The sequence below is a fragment of the Falco rusticolus genome, chromosome 9 (assembly GCF_015220075.1).
Source record: "Falco rusticolus isolate bFalRus1 chromosome 9, bFalRus1.pri, whole genome shotgun sequence".
NCBI classification, from domain to species: Eukaryota; Metazoa; Chordata; class Aves; order Falconiformes; family Falconidae; genus Falco; species Falco rusticolus.
This window is the reverse complement of record NC_051195.1, coordinates 3,306,614-3,322,733: the sequence shown is the minus strand read 5'-3', so window position 1 is coordinate 3,322,733 and position 16,120 is coordinate 3,306,614. Positions and strand designations below refer to the sequence as shown.

Below are 16,120 nucleotides of genomic sequence, written 5' to 3'. Positions count from 1 at the left end.
TTATTGGTTCCATCCATTTCTAGGTTTTCTCTCAGAAACTATTTTCTTAAACTTTTCCTTTGCCACATCTGTAATTAAAAAAACAAAACAAAACCAAAAAGGAGGGGAAATCCCAAATGAAATCATGTCATTATTTATGCAGCTAGCACATTACTTCTGAAGGCTGTGCTTTCAGAAGCTGTATTCTTGTAAACTCTTTAAGCTTTCTTCTTACGTGAACTAAGGAACTCCCCGTTTTTTTTAAGAATATTGGCTTGGCTCGTGTGTGTAGATGGATTGAGTTAGACAGCAGAGGTTGTTATTTGCTCTTGTCTCCTTCATTTGAGCTGAATAGCTGAACTGGGCTTGAAGTAGCTTCTAAAAGGAAGCAAAGCAAACAATCTGGGAAATAATTGCTTTGGCTATCTGACTTTCGTTTGCCATCATTCTTGAGCCAGGATGATAAGTTTATGCTCAGTTCTTGTGACCTTGAGGACGGCTGCTTGCAATATTTTTAAGACAGAAGTACTTGGGTGAGGATGCTGCCTCTGCACCAGCTGAAGCTCTCCTCTTTGGTACAAACATACATCCAGACACACAGTATCGGGGGTGGGGGGTGGGTGTTCTGCTTAGAAACGATAGTAAGAGGCACAGATATCCCTTATTAATTGGAAAATGTGAAATTATATTTAAATTCTGTCCATGAGAACATGTTCTTTCAAAGCCTCTTCAAAGGTGCCTGGGACTGCTTGTTCCATGAGAATGTTTGTTGAGAGCTCTTTAAAATCTTGAACCACTGTCAACTAATAAATTAATATAAATTATCTCTGAAACAGGTTCATTTAACTCTTATCTAATGTGTAGCATTTGGCCTGTCAGAGTCAAAATACTGTGGCTTATTTTTGTATGGCAAATTGAGTACTTAGTTTATTAAAATTGCTGATTTGTTGTATAATGAGAAGGCCTAGATTACTGTTACTTTTCACAATAAGGATTTAAAGGATAGGTTGCTCTCAAGCAGCAAAGTATTTTTGTTTATCAGTTCACCTTCTGTTATATATTTCGTGGGCATTTGTTAGCCAGGTTTTGGAATTAGTGACTTGCATTTTGCTTTCGATTCTGTCAGCCTTAGTGAGGCTCCATACAAAGACAATTTGGCTTGCTTAATTGGATGCACTGTATCTGAACCAGACAAATATGTCTGTAGTTGATACAGATTGCTAATAGTTTACTAGAAGACAAAGCAAACCATTCAGAACAGAAAACTAGTTTTCTGTTGTTAAGCTGCACCTTGCATCATTCAACGTGTTTTCATCTTTGAGCTGGGAGTCTTAATGGAAGCTGTAGGTCTGCTACTTTTAACCATGCATGACTTAACACAAAGGCTGTCGAATGCATTTTGCTGTGATGTAATTTTTTTTGCATAGAAGCTTTCACATATTGAAGTATAACTAGCATTTTGCCAAACATTTAGGATATAATGGTGCATGTAAGAAATACGCAGGTTTAATTTCCTTTGGTAGTGGGGGGTCACAGGCTAGCGATAATGATTTCTATCCCCATCCCCAAATTTGCTATGTGTTATTTAGATAATTTTAACACATTAAATCTATGCAGTGCCTGATGATAAGAGCTGTGTTTCCTGATGGCCTGAATTTTTGCATTGTGACTGATAAATGGGGCCTGATCCCAGGTCAGAGGAGGAGGGAGGTCACACTGCACCCTCAAAGACTCGGGTTTGGCAGGGTGATCTGAGCCCTCGGCTCCATCAGATGTTAGAGCTGCTCTGTGTTTCTCCTCCTTCTCCAGTGGTTTTTCACTTTTCAGCAGAGCTGAGTGCTGTATGTTGTTGCTAATTGCAGGTAATGTGGTACTGACATTTTGGAAAGTATACATAGATGATATTCACCCAAAGGATGACACTACCATCTTCAGAGATGCTGATACAATTTTGCTGGCATAGGCTCATTTAGTGATGAATTGCAGTAATAGCAGTTCAAGACCTACAGCATATTAGTGAAAATGAATCCACTGAGCACTAGTCCCATGGCACTACAACAGCACTTAAAGAACACTGATTTTCCTGAAGGGAGGAAAATCAGATTAAGAAATTTACCTGTGGATTTGGGGTTTTGGTTGGTGGGGTTTCCTTTCTTTTGTTTGTTTGGGGGTTTTTGTTTTTTTTTTTTTTATTTTTACCAGCAGTGTGTTATTTGTATTTGTTTCTTGATGTATGTTACTGTAAGGAATTTAATATACATAAGGAAATATTTAATATACATAAGGAATTTAATATACATAAGGAAACCAGGAGAGTGCCATAAACACAGAACATTGTTTTCTGTTTTGGCAGATGGAAGACTTGTATATGCTACAGAAAGCAGAGACGTAGCACTAGTACTGCTTTAAATCTCTTGTTATATAAACTGACCTAACACCTGGCTATAAAAGGAAAAAAGATCAACATGCTAAAATTGGGAAGATACGTAATAGTTGGTGTAGACAGTGGTGGGTCTCTGGCAATAATGTTCTAGAAATGAATGCAATAATTGAGAAGAATTATTCTAATAAAAGGATGGGGCAACCTATTATTGAAATAGTTGTCTAATTTGAGAGAAATAGGGATAAAGACAGGCTTCGTGTTAATAATGCGTTGGTGCTTTGCACGAGAACAGAGTGTTCTTTCAGCTCTGGAGTGTGATCAGTGGAGAACAGAAATGTCCCAAGCATAATGCTGCACTCCTTTGTGGAATCTCCTTAAAAATCAGACAGGTGCTAGAAAATTAGAGGGATCTGGAATACAAGAATTCCTAAAACAGGAGAAAATAGGCAAGTATGCATCTCCCTTCTCTCCTCCTTCCCCACCTCTACATCCTCCATATCTAGCTTGGAGGGGCCATGTTTGGGACATGCCTAGCGCACATGGGAGACCAGCTGGAAGCGGCTCCAAGCAGAAACCCTTTTCTGCTCTTGGTAAGTTTTAAGGCAGCATCTTTGCATGTCATCGTGTTTAAACAACCCCTCTATCTGAAATGTCACTTTGATTTGTAGGTGCTTTGCTTCCAGTTTTTATAATTAACCTCGTCCACTGGTGCAATGTTACAGTTAGCATCAGAGAATCATTAAAACATTTTACTTGTCTTTTCCACACACCACAATGTGTTTGAAAAGATTTCAAAATATGTGATGTGTCTTTAGGTTCCCCAGCCATTGCTGGGGAGCCATTGCAGGGAAGGTAAAGAAGGGCTAATAAATAGGCGCTTTTTGGTCAAATACAATGTAATCTTGCAGACCGTAATACACAAGTTTGTGTGCGCAAGAGGCAGGAGAGACATTTTGAAGAACTGGGTTTCATGGATAGTTCCGCTGTTTTAGGGCTAATATAGGCTACAGCTTTGTCAGGTTCACAGCTGCAGAAGGATTATTTGAAGGTTTGAGCAGTCCATCGATACTTGAGCAAGACTTCTTTTGTGCTGAGGGCAGGGATACGTTCCTAATGTTGGCCACATTAAATGGGTCTGCATATGTGAGGGCAATTAAAAAAAAAAAGTGTTTGCTGACCTGTTGTTCTACTGTCTTTGGGAAAAGAAAAAAAAAATATTGATACATAAGTGTATGGAGGAAGCACTGGTATTTATAGCAGATGATTGTGGGTAGATGTGTGTGTTCGTACACATCAGGTTCTCAATGATCAGATGATGAGTTATGATAAAGAAATATTTTTCTCTATTTTGTGATTTGAAAAGCAGCATGTCACTTCTTTCCAATTGTCTTGCAGTTTCTGTAAGTTAAGAAAGTCAGAGGAATACTTTTTCTGAATAATAAGTAAAAAATAATCAGTAAGCTTGTGCTGCTTTCAGCTAGATCAAGAAGCTTCCTAGTCTGAAGATCTAGCCTTTGACAATGTATTCTAATAATATTATAATCAGATGTAAAATAAGCTAAGGCTGTGTTGACAGCATTGTCCAACGGCTAAGATTTTTTTTTAAATGAAAAACATTTTGAAATTTTAGGATTACAAAATGATTTCTGCATTCCTAGAGAAAGAGTTGAGTTACAATCTTAAGATGTACCTTTTTGACTCAAATGAAAACACGCTGCTTCAAGTAGCACGAGCTACTGGTTTCTGATTTCAGAATACAGATTTCTTCTGAGAAATTATGATTTAATTACAGAAGTATTTAAAACCCACACAAACAGCGCACATGCATTTGGAGGTGCATTCATGAAATAAAGCTCAGTGAACTCAGGCGAGTAAGTCTGCAAAATGCTTGTTAAGGTAATGTAAGAGGCAGGCTGAACTGCCTAGGTCAAAACTAAAGGTTGTACGGTGTTACAGTCACTATTATTTGTAATGCTTTATAGGCTGATTTAAGTAACCTAAGTTGGGGATAAAGAAAACTTTCTTTCTTTATGCTTGTATGTTGTATGCAGAGTAGTGTGAATGCTCTAAAGAAGACTTTGATATTCAAAGTTTTCATTTAATTTCCTTCTGAAAGAAATATCATTAAAAATTCAGGAGGTGAAAGTAAAACAGACAAGATTCATACGCCATTAAAGGAATTATATTAAGAGTTGTAATAATATCCCTTAATCTTAAAAAGGTAAGTCTCTTACAGAATTAAGGTTTTTCTGCTGCTTTTCATGCTGTGTGAGGTATTACAGCTAATACAAGTTGCTGATTTGAAAGCATCCTCACTAATCCCGTTTGGAGAGCGGCTTGTTCTGTGCTCATTAGAAAAGGTACGAGAAGAGATTTATAGGTTCTTCGTTAAGTAACTACTTAATTACGTCCTAGGACAACCAAATACCAAATACTGCTGGCAGGTTTCCCTAGGACTTGCCTCTAAAGCAGCAAAACTTAGCCGGTGTGAGAAGCACCACGTGAAACATCTTGGTGCGCTGCGGGAGAAGCGGCAGCGGGTGCAAACATACATTAGCAGGTTCAAGGGCAGGCACTTGTTAGAAAAGGCATTTAAAAGAGCTTACACTCATTTAAAGAGCTTCTACTCACCCTTCTCTGTGAGCTTCTCCTTTCTCTAGCTCCTGTATAACACCCAACAACACTTTTATGGTTTCCTGACTGGAGCTGATCAAATTTTCCATCATCTGAAGCTGCGCTTTCAAGTCCACAACTTCTGTGTGAGGCACGATTTGTTGGCATTCCTCGCTCACCGCGACGGCCGTCTGGCAAGGCTGGGTCTCCTCCATAGGCGAAACGTTTATCTGAAGGGTCTGTTCATTACATTCGGTGGCTTGGCACTGCGCCCGCGACGAGCAGGCTCGAGCATCTCCCGCCTGGGGCTGAACCCCGTTGAGGTGCGCGGTCTGCTTTCTGTCCTCCTCGGCTGCCGGGCACGGTGACCAGTCGGTCTCGGCCGCGAGGTTTGGCAGGTCGTGCTGCGAGGCGTTTGAACCGGCCGCCGGTAGATAAACGGTGGCCACTTCAGTCTTGAAGACCCTCCCGTGGAGGGGCTGGGCGGCCTCCTCGCTCCCCGGCCGCCCAGCCACCGGCCTCCCTCGGCCGGGCTGGACCACGGTGGGCTCCTCCGAAGCGGCGTCGGCCGAGTTTGGGAGAGGCGGCGGCTCTTGGGGAGAGCTGTGCAAATCGCCGCTTGGCCAGGCCTCGGCCCCGTCGTCGCGAGAGCCCCCGTAGGCGCGCTCGTTGATGTGGGAAATGAACTCTGCCGTCTGCAGGCTGCCGGCCTTCCTGCTCCACTGAACGGCCTCCCCTGAGCTGCTGCCCTCCTTGTCCTTAACGTCTATCAGAAACCCGTTGTTTTGACCCTTAAAGGTGTCCACGGTCGAGGTGCTTTTAAGAATATTCCCCTTTTTCCGGTCCAGAGGAAAGGTCTGGTAACACTTTTTGAGATCGGGTGAAGTCTGAACTCCTGTGCTCTTGGTGACGTTGGGTATCGACCTCCGGGCAGGCACTGTCATGTACTTGCGATAAGCTGTTTTGTAGGAAACGGGCTTGGCTTCCCTCTTGTCAGGATCCTGCGCGGTGGACAGCTGTTTGTCCCTCTGCTCGTTCTGGGCCTCACAGATATCTTTAAATCTCACCTGGAGAGCTTTGTTCCGTTTCTTAATCTGCCGGTTGGGATCCAGGGCGTATTTCATCTCCAGCGCCAGTGAAGCTGCTGGCTCAACTTCACTTTCTGAGGCGGTGAGTAAGCATTTGCTGGGCTCTTTACTCACCATGATGCCTGCATTCAAAAACAGGTCAAAAAGCCTCATGTTACAACAGAAATGCTACTTCCCCCCCCACCCCGCCTCCCCCCAAGGTTTGCAATATTTGAGTTAATTTCCTCTGTGTTTACTGAGATGATGCTGCTCACAACCTTTTTGCTCGATTCTCCCAAGTCACAGTCCTTCGTATTGGACTATGGTATGTTTTTTGCTGGAAAATCAAGCTTTTTTCATGTCGATAGGTTATTGCCTGCTCCTCAAAGAGGAGTGGGGCTCAGCTCCTCAGAGAGGAGTGGGGCTCAACCCGGTTTGCGTGGCACCGGCGGCTGTCCCAGATGGACACGATGGCTGTCACCCCCGGGGGTGCGAGCTCAGCGCTCGGACCTCACCGCGAGGCAATTGTGGGCTCTTGGGAAACAAGGCATCTGAATTTGCTTGATAGTGAATAACAAGTACAGGGAAAATGTGGGGGAAGTCTCTTTGTACAAATAAAAGTCTAGAGCACTGACTACCCTCAGTGCTTCTTTAATTCAGAATTTTGCTAGCAAGAAGTGGCAAACTGGCGTTATCTTTTACAGTACGCTTGCTTGTGAAACACGTTTCTGCTGTGTAATGTACTCTGTATCTTTGCAAGAAATTACTTGGTCATTAGAGGTGTCGTTATTTGGGTTTTTGTAAAAAAATTACCTCATAGCTAAACCTAGAACCTGGACATAGATTAATTATTATCAGCAACTGGTTGGTGCTGCTGTACGCATAAAAATTAAGAATCGTTGAAGTCTGTGAAATAAGCAAGCAGTGTATCAATTAAGGTTTTGCTTCAAATGCAAACCAACCCATCCTTTACTAACAGCAGTAATATGCCTTTATAATAGAGCTTCTTATCCCTAAGGATCCTGAAGTGCTGAAACCCCACCCCCCACCCCCAAACACCAAACGGACAAAAAACCTGTGATGATTCACAGAAATTACTTAATTTGCTATTGAGATATAAGCACCTCCTGAAGGATGAAAAGATGCCAACTGCTTAGCACACAGCAGAAAGACCCAACAGCTCTATTCTGTACAGATCATATGGGACCTGCAGTAACTGGATAGTAAAGACCTAATTTTTACACCTCATTTGAAGTTGTCGGTTTTTACTCTCCTATTGCACAAATTTCTCCCTGATGCTGAGATTTACTGAATTGCCAAATTCCCACTTAATCCAAATATTCTGTGTGTTATCTCCTATTTAAACACTGATGTACCCTCAGAGAGTCTCAGAGTACAATGTAAAATGAGTAAAGGGACTTTCAGGTAAGGTATTTGAAATACATTTCTAATCAGAATTCTTTTGTCTACTGAATAAAAAATGTGAAACTCTTGAAGAGTAAAGTACCACAATAGCGTATGTTTTACAAAGTCAACTCGGTGGCATGAGTGAATCCTTATGACTAGTGTGCACTGAGTTTTAAATTAAAAAGCCATAATGGAGAAATTAATTTTTGATGGAAAATTGAAAGTTTATGAGTCTTTAAAAGTAATACTAACATTTCCCAAAAGTTGTTAAGACACACAAATGTGCATGGCAAGCAATTGTATACTGCAAGGTTGGTCTTCTGGGTTATCAAATTGCTTTCAAAAAAACTGCATGCAAATGTGTCACTATTTTTTTTTTTTTCCTTTCATGTTTTACATCCCTGTTCCCAGTAATTTGCAAACGAATAACTGAAGGATTTTAGAATCCATCTAGTTTGCCTTTTTCTATCTAAACTTGCCAGGTTCAGGTAGCAACGCATGAGCAGCAATCATTTTAGAAGGGGAAGTTTCTATCTGAATCTGTCTGATGTAGCAGAAAGTCCGCAGAAGACAGCAAAAAGAGGGAAGATTCAGGAGAAAACCATTCAAGTAATGGAATCTGAGACTGCAAGATACTAGTTTTCAAACTAGATATGTATATACCGGACTAGTATCTGATACCAGGGTGACCAAGCCCCTCTTTTTGTGGAAAAAGGATTATAAAATAGAAATGCTAGAGTGAAGCCTGAAGATAAAATTGAGGTGGTGGAGTGCTCTCTTGTACTTTGTGCCCTGCTAGGGATGGGGGGTAAGATCAGTTATCCCTGTGCCTCTTAATACGTGATGTGCCAATATAGAAAACTGGTTTGTTGGGGATTTTTTGTTTCTTTTTTGTTTGTTTGTTTGGGGGGTTTTTGTTTGTTTGTTTGTTTGTTTTCTTGAGGGGGGAATAAAGTAACTACATATGAATGTCAGGATTTTTGTATTCCACAGCTTCCAAAGCTGGTAGTGGTAGGAAATGCAGACATCCATCCATCCGTCTGTCTGTCTGTCTATCTAGGGGAGGAATCTTGGAATGTTTTAGTGATTAATGAGTTGCTGTGTAAAATACAAACCTGATCCATTAGCCTGCAACTGGACAGGTATCAGCTTTAGACACAGCTAAAATGTGTTGTAAAAACTACTGTCAAAACTAAAAACTCCGCACTTTCATTAATGTAGAACGACTGGAAGCAAATCTTCCATAATGGTCTGGTAAATTAATGAGTTTAGCAAAAACCTAAATGCAGTACCACAAGGGTCATTATATCCATTAGTTTTCAAATCTGCTAATGTGAGTTCATGCACTAGTAAAGAAATTGTAGCAAATATAAAATGTTGCATGTACAAAGACGTGAGATAGTCAATAATTATGTCTGAAAAGAGAGCACACGTTTTTACCCATAAAAGAGGCTTACAAAAATCAGTAGTTAGATCTGAAAAGTCACTTATTACGAACCTCTCCCAGGGTATCTCAGACTTGTCAAAGTCAGTTTTCTGGCACTTGGGTTTTTTAACAGTAGGATCCCCTAACATTCAATTTATTTTAAAGTATTGGCTTGATATTTCATTAGTGTACCTCTAACCTGTCCCAATTTTCAGATTATTTCAGGTACTGTTTGAATCCCATAATCTTTAGGACTGCAGGATCTCTGGGTGTGTTTGGAACAACCTAACAGATGGAATTAATGGAGTCCATAACTCAGATGAAGCCAGGAGTCTGGCAATATTCTACAGAATAGAAATAGATAAATGCGGTACTGTATTCTGTGATGCAGTTAATTTTAAACATGTCTTTAATAGCCAATAAATTGATTCTTCAAAAATTGCTTCTCTCCCTTTCCCAGTTGCGCAGGCCTGATTGATTTAGCTAATCTAGAGTCTTCTATTCCCACTAGTAACTTGGACTAATAATTTTATAGATATCTGTGATTAAGAATGACAACAACCAAAAGAACCAGGTTTTTTTAAGCCTCACTTGGATCTCAGTGTCTCCAAGGAGAACTATACGTGCACATTTGATAAAAGAACGGTTGAGCAAACAGTTGACTGAGTTAAATGTTTAACATGGAAGAGTTTATATAATAATTTTTGGTTCGTTTCATTTTTGTTTTGGACAAGGATGTTGACTCAAGCTTTGGTTTGCTCAGGCGCTAGCGTTTGTGGCAGTGTCTCCTGGGAGACCCTGCTTAATCGTTCAACCTGTACTTGAGCTCAGACAGTGCTGCAGGTCTGCCCTCTTTCCACTGAAGTTAGTGCCAGCGTCCGTACCGATGTCCTGGGAGACGGGAGCGTGCCATGGGCACCGCCTGCACCCAGACCCCCGGCTGGAAAAGGAAATCTCATCGTAATGTGTTTCCTTTCCTTTCCTTTCCGGCACTCCTCGCCGGTAATTCCACTGACCACTACTCGGCTCAGCAGTGTTTTCTGGATGACAAGGCAAGGCTGTCACACATGAAATGTGCAGCAGTGAAATACGACAGAAGCTGCAGGATTGCTGGATACTTCAGGAAACTACTGAGACAGAGTTTCTCAGTTTGCATGAGTACTGCAGACTTTATGGCTTACACTGTCAGGGGGCTAATAAAGACTTTGAATTTGAATTTTAGTTGCTGATGCCAATTAAATACAGCTAATAAATTTAAACTTTTTGTCTGCAGTTACTCCAAACAAACCCTGATTGCATGAGATGATTTGCTAAGCTAAATCTTTAAGTAATCACAGAGCTTTTTTTTTTCTTCAGTTTTTAGCCTTGATTTGTTTATAAACTTCTGGCTGATTGCCCTTAAATAGCGTTCCATTATGTTTGAATATGGAAATAAACTATTAAAGAAGAATAAAAAAAAAGTGATGCACAGAGAAGCCTTAAGTTAGTATAAAATCATCAGCGTAAGTTATGGAAACCACCACCTTTATTATTTCAGGTTCTCCATAGTTTTATTCAATTAAATAAATCCTTCCCTTTTAGTTGTCCATTTATTGATGCAGTACAGGGGTTTTTTTTCCCCCTCAGTTCAGCAATGTAATGGGCATTCCAAGGAAGGAGACCTATTTTATGTGATTCACGCCTCAATTATGAGGAGCAGTGCGTTCCCAACAGTCCTGTTCAAGTCTGTGCCAGCAGGTAAAGCTTAGGTGCGTAAGTAAATCTTTGCAGGACCTCCACTCTTAATCCAAAACTCTGCAAAGTCACTGCACTACAAGGTGAATTATAGCGTTGAATTTCCAGACTCATTTGTTAAGGAAGGAAAAGGAGATTTGTACCTTACCTTATAATTTACATTTCATTTCTGTCAGTTTTATGAGACAGAAGTATATTCAAAGGCTAAAGGTGTTAATAAGCAGAGGAGTTAAACTTTCCAAGTTCCAAATGCAGATGAAAGGCATAGATTTCAGTCTCTGTATTTTCAGACCAAATGAAGGCTCTAGAGATGCAGCTGTAAACTTCTGTGCACTATTAAGAGTACACATGGCTTTTGTGCGCATATGTAATAGCTTAAAGGAAAAATAATGTAAGGGATTGCAAGTAATTGGGCTTTACCATGTAAAGGAAGGCTCGACAGTGATCTGCAACATCTTTAAGCTTCTGAATATAGAATATATTGGGGCTGTATTTTCTCATCAGAAATCCCTGCTGCCTCATATGATATTTTTCTATGTCTAAACGCTATCATAAGATTTAATAATGTGTATGTCTTTCAAAACCTATTTGATTTTGTAAGTGTATACATAGAATATAGTACACCTCTATCGTTAAAAATAGACATTTTAAAGAAACTTGGATTGATATCATATATACAAAGACAATATGGAAGCCTATTCTATGTTAATTCTAAATATACCATTGTGTAAACCAGTAGTAGCAACCTAAGGATAGATATTTTACAGGTAATCTAAATGTTTTCCTGAATTTTGAGTTAGACTGCTTATAATATCATGTTATTTCTTTGACTTTCAGACCTTTTGACTTCATTAACTGCATATTTTCAGCCTTTTAAAAGGAATCCAATTGTTAGGTTAACTGACCGTGTTGTTACAATACAAATTTTAAAATTATATAGCAGTATCCTAAGTATTAGTAAGCAATGTCCAGTGAACAAAATTGTACTGATAAGCATGTTGGAAAAGATGAATTATCTTAGCCAGTTATTAATTATTAGTTCCTTGCAGAAATTCTGTCTATTTTTTACGGAGTTTTAATGGAGAAGTAAGAGGATAAAATACGACTTCTGGGTAAACTCAAGGGTGTGGGTATGCCCAATTTTTGTGGTGTAAAAAGTACTGATGACTATTATTAGGAATGCCTCTCCAATGTATCTATCGACATACAAACTGATGGGAGGAGATCAGTCTGTCTTCCTTTTATCAGAATTATTCATGTAGAATAATAGAGTTAGCAGTGCTGGTAAATGTCAAACTAGTATTTTTCTTCTTTTTACATCTGTTTTGAAACCCCTAGGCATTGAACTTGCTTTTTCTCTTTCCCAAACTTCCTTATTTATTGCTCGATACTGAATTTGTTCTTACTGCTGCGTTTACGTATTCTGTATTTTATGAAGCAGAGGGTGAACTGCCCTAGCCTTACAGTCTTCCGGTTTTGAGAAGTTTGCACCACTGCAATGAATTACGGAACATCACTACCATTGCCTAAATTGGTGCTTTTCAGCCTGTGGTCTGGAGACACTTGGAGATTTCTCACCTATGTTATTGCCATGCAGACCTGAAAAGAAAGCTCCTGTGAGCTCCCTAAAGGGAGGGGCATGGATGTTATATTTTTACTGAAAAAAATTAAGAGGTTCCAAAAGACTGAAACGAAATCTACTAACTTAGACTAATTCTTTAGGTTTTGGCTATATTCTCCTGCAAAAACTGGCTTTGGGATGCATTATTTGGAATAAAGCATTGCACTGCAAAGTACAAACATTTGGTAGAGTTGTGATGGTTCTTAGTACAGTTTAAAAAAATTGGATCTATCAATCATCTAGATCCAGCGATGACATATGATAGACTTGTAATTGCCTTGAAAGTCTTCCTTTGGCATAAACATGATCATACAGCATTTGATTTGCCTTTTTTCCCCCTTCCATCCACTGGTAGGTTCTGTAAGAATGTTGTATAAAAATCATACCCTAGCTAATGGCTGAGATGGACAATAAATGCCTTTAAATGCTCTTGTGAGCATTAGCTTTTGAACTAAGTGGCAACAAATAGAATGTATGATTTCATAGGCCTGTAGAATTTTAGATAAAACAGGGATCTATTGTAGGATAAACTAAAATTTTCCTTAGAAAACAACTTCCCTGAATGCACAAGCCAGTATATGCTAGTTTCTATAATTTTGACATGTCTACTACATGTTCTTAACACAAGTTTTAATAGTACTTGGGTTTTGTTGCTTTTATATTGTTACATGCATAAAATCAAAAGGAATCCATTCAACGTGATAAAATTCTGTACAATAAGGGTTACTTTGCCCATAATATGTTTGTGCAACTGATCATAACACCAACGGAAGGTTTGCACTTGCACTATAAACAATACAGACCCTTGTGCTCTGAGTTAGTAACTGCTAACTTCGTATCGGAACAAATCCAATGTCAAAAGATACTCCCTGTCAATTCATAGTGTTGTCGTAATGTCAACCATTTGCTAGAATTTAGTGTACTGGAAAAAAACCCCACCACGTTACTGTTAAAAGAATTATGCTTATTTTTCTTACTGTGCTATGCAGCTATTGCTACTATGAAAAATATGAGGAAAGGTTTATGGGCATTATTTTGCCATGTAAATCTGTGCAACTCTTTGTCAGTGTTACAGCTGGTACTCGCGGCATAAGGATGCTGCTCAGGATGTGTTGCTAGGAGAATCACAAATAGTTCTGCTTATACTGTACTGTCTTCCAGGAGTCCAAAAGCCAGCATACTTTCACTGGAAGGCTTTTTCATTATTATGGGACTTTCTGTTAAATAATTTAAATAGCAAGCTGTTAAAAACAAGAGCTTAAAGACAGTTCCTTATCGGCATTATTGTCGCACACTAACTTCTATTTGTTCTTAGTAAACATCAATAGTTTTTGTGGGTGTTTAAGAAAAAAAACCAAAACCCACCGCCAAAAAGCAGTTCTGTTCTTTAGCTTTGGCCAACAGGTTTGCCAAACTGTCAGACCTCCAGAGAGGGGTCTGGGTGCGAGGGACCGAGAACAAGTCCAGACTGTGAGCACCTCCATCAGCTGCAGTGTATTTTCTTTTTCATCGTAGCTTCTCAATTGTTGGGTAGGGTAAAGAGGAGAAATGAGATAAGCGGGTTCCAACGCCATGCTTTAGTCTCGCATCTTCAGTTTTGCTGTGCAGGTATCGGAAGGGCACCGCAGTGTGCTTGCGTGCAGTGCAATGTATGCAGATCGGTCCGTTCCCCTGGGAATGCAGATAATCTCATTGTATGGAAAATGTGTTTTGTAGTCTGTGCTAGTGCTTACTACAAATGGGAGATGACAGACATGAATGACTTTCCTGAGGTCAGTGGTTGTAAGGCATCCCAACATTGTCAGCTCTTTCTACTTGGATTAGGGTTACATGCAGACAAGCCTTGGGAGGGTGTAAAGTGGCGATAAACAATGTGGCTGGCTAATTTAGGTCTAAACCTGACATCGTTAGCAGGATATTAATTGGGTGAATAATACCAGTCTAGGAGATTCGTATTTGCACTCCAGTGCTGTCAGCAGTCACCAGGAAATAAAGGCTGTGTAATTTTCACCTTCCTGAGGAGCACTTTTGTGAAGCTTCTGGTTTCAAGCAGGTTCTGGTTCTGGCTCTGCTGTAATTGTAAATTATCGATGTACAGTTAGACCTGAGCGTGCTGATGTTGGTGAAAGACAAGAGGAGTGCACAGCTCGGTTTGCTTTCTGCTACAGCAAAGGCTCATACAAAAATGAGCATTAGTTACCCAAAAAGGGTGTTATTAGAAGAGCAAAAAAGCTGTGCTTTAATTGGTGTACTGCATGTGAGCAATAGTCCCTAATGTAGCAAAACTTATTTCATAACAGCTGGTTCTAAGATCCTTCTGAAGTAAGTAACATGAAGGAAGAGCCAAACTCTGATGTGAGAGGAAGCAGTCTTGAATCTGAACATCGGGGCAAATGCTCCAAACCCCAACTCCCGAAGTCTCAAGTTCTCATTAAACATGAGGACTGTGGGAGAAGGGTCAGAGTTGATGGATAGCACTGGCACAAACAGCTCCTTCCAGGTCACCAGAGAAAACATTTTTGGTTCAGTGTGGGAAGAACTGTGTGGAGAACGAAGCGGGAAGCAATGAGAGTGTGCAAGGATGGTTTGGAGATGGTGAATAAGTTGCTTCCAGGGTCTTGTGGACCTGGGACAATGTGGAGTAAGATCTCAAAATAAACATTCTGGTGATGGCTGTTTAGGATGGGTTATTTGTGATGTGGGCGATTAGGGACTGTATTACAGCAATAATTGGAGATCCTCTTAAGAATATTGATACGCCCCTTTTGTCCATTTCAGTTATATCCTCTGCTTGTCTGAAGCTGCAGGACTGGGGCCGAGAACTCCCCCGTTGTTAATCAGGTTTGCCTGATAACACTCTAGGCACCAGAACTGTCTACTAGACAGATAATTTGTGTCACGTTTATTTTGGCCTTGTGTGTTTTTATACTATAACAAAGTGTGAATGCAAGAATATAACACATTATTCTCACCAACTTGTGAAGCTAGGACTACCTAAAATACAGATACAACTTGAATTCAGCAACTTGGGCTCAGTCTGCAGAATGGATCAGTGTTATCGGTGTTACCAGGCAGTTCAAGCATCATTTCTGCTGAATTACTCTCTTCAGCACTGGGATATTTTATCTGTCTCTTTGTCAACTCCTCAGAGATATTGTTGTGTTTTATTTGCTGATGGCCTTGATACACAAACTGATCCACAAGTTAAATTTCTTTACTTGTGGATACAGAATCACAGAGTGGTTTGGGTTGGGAGGGACCTTGAAGCCCACCCCGTCCCACCCCGCTGCCATGTGCAGGGCCCCCTCCCCCCCAGCCCCGGCTGCTCCCAGCCCCATCCAGCCTGGCCTTGAGCACTGCCAGGGATGGGGCACCCACAGCTGCTCTGGGCAGCCTGGGCCAGCGCCTCGCCGCCCTCACGGGGAACAATTTCTGCCTCACAGCTCATCTGCATCTCCCCTCTCTCAGCTTAAGGCCATTCCCCCTTGGCCTGTCACCACGTGCCCACGTACAAAGCCCCTCTCCAGCTTCTTGCCGGCCCCTGTAGGTGCTGGGAGCTGCTCTAAGGTCTCCCCGGAGCCTTCTCCTCCCCAGGCTGAGCAGCCCCAGCTCTCCCAGCCCGGCTCCATGGCAGAGGGGCTCCAGCCCCCTGACCACCTCCGTGGCCTCCTCTGGGCTCGCTCCAACAGGTCCGTGTCCTTCTCATGCTGGGGGCCCCAGAGCTGGTCGCAGCGCTGCAGGGGGGTCTCACGGGAGCGGAGCAGAGGGGCAGAATCCCCTCCCCCGCCCTGCTGGCCACGCTGCTGGGGATGCAGCCCAGGGCACGGGGGCTCTCTGGGCTGCGAGCGCACATTGCCGGGTCGTGTCCAGGTTTTCATCCACTAGTACCC

General features: G+C 41.2%; 2 protein-coding genes across 4 annotated transcripts in view; one reads left to right on the top strand and one right to left on the bottom strand.

Moving 5' to 3' along the window:
- Positions 1 to 16,120, top strand: part of DOCK1 (dedicator of cytokinesis 1) — a 319,129-nt gene that overhangs the window by 131,967 nt on the left and 171,042 nt on the right. The gene's annotated exons all lie outside the window — the stretch shown is intronic.
- INSYN2A (inhibitory synaptic factor 2A) overlaps positions 1 to 16,120 on the bottom strand; it is a 47,075-nt gene that overhangs the window by 24,784 nt on the left and 6,171 nt on the right. Inside the window, exon 2 of one of the 2 annotated variants that reach the window (XM_037399462.1) lies at positions 4,994 to 6,185. In XM_037399462.1, coding sequence (XP_037255359.1) covers positions 4,994 to 6,180 — 1,187 coding nt within the window. In that variant the 5' untranslated portion in view covers positions 6,181 to 6,185. Of the gene's footprint in view, positions 1 to 4,993; positions 14,339 to 16,120 lie in introns of those variants that run through there. The other variant, XM_037399461.1, reaches the window with a different exon arrangement.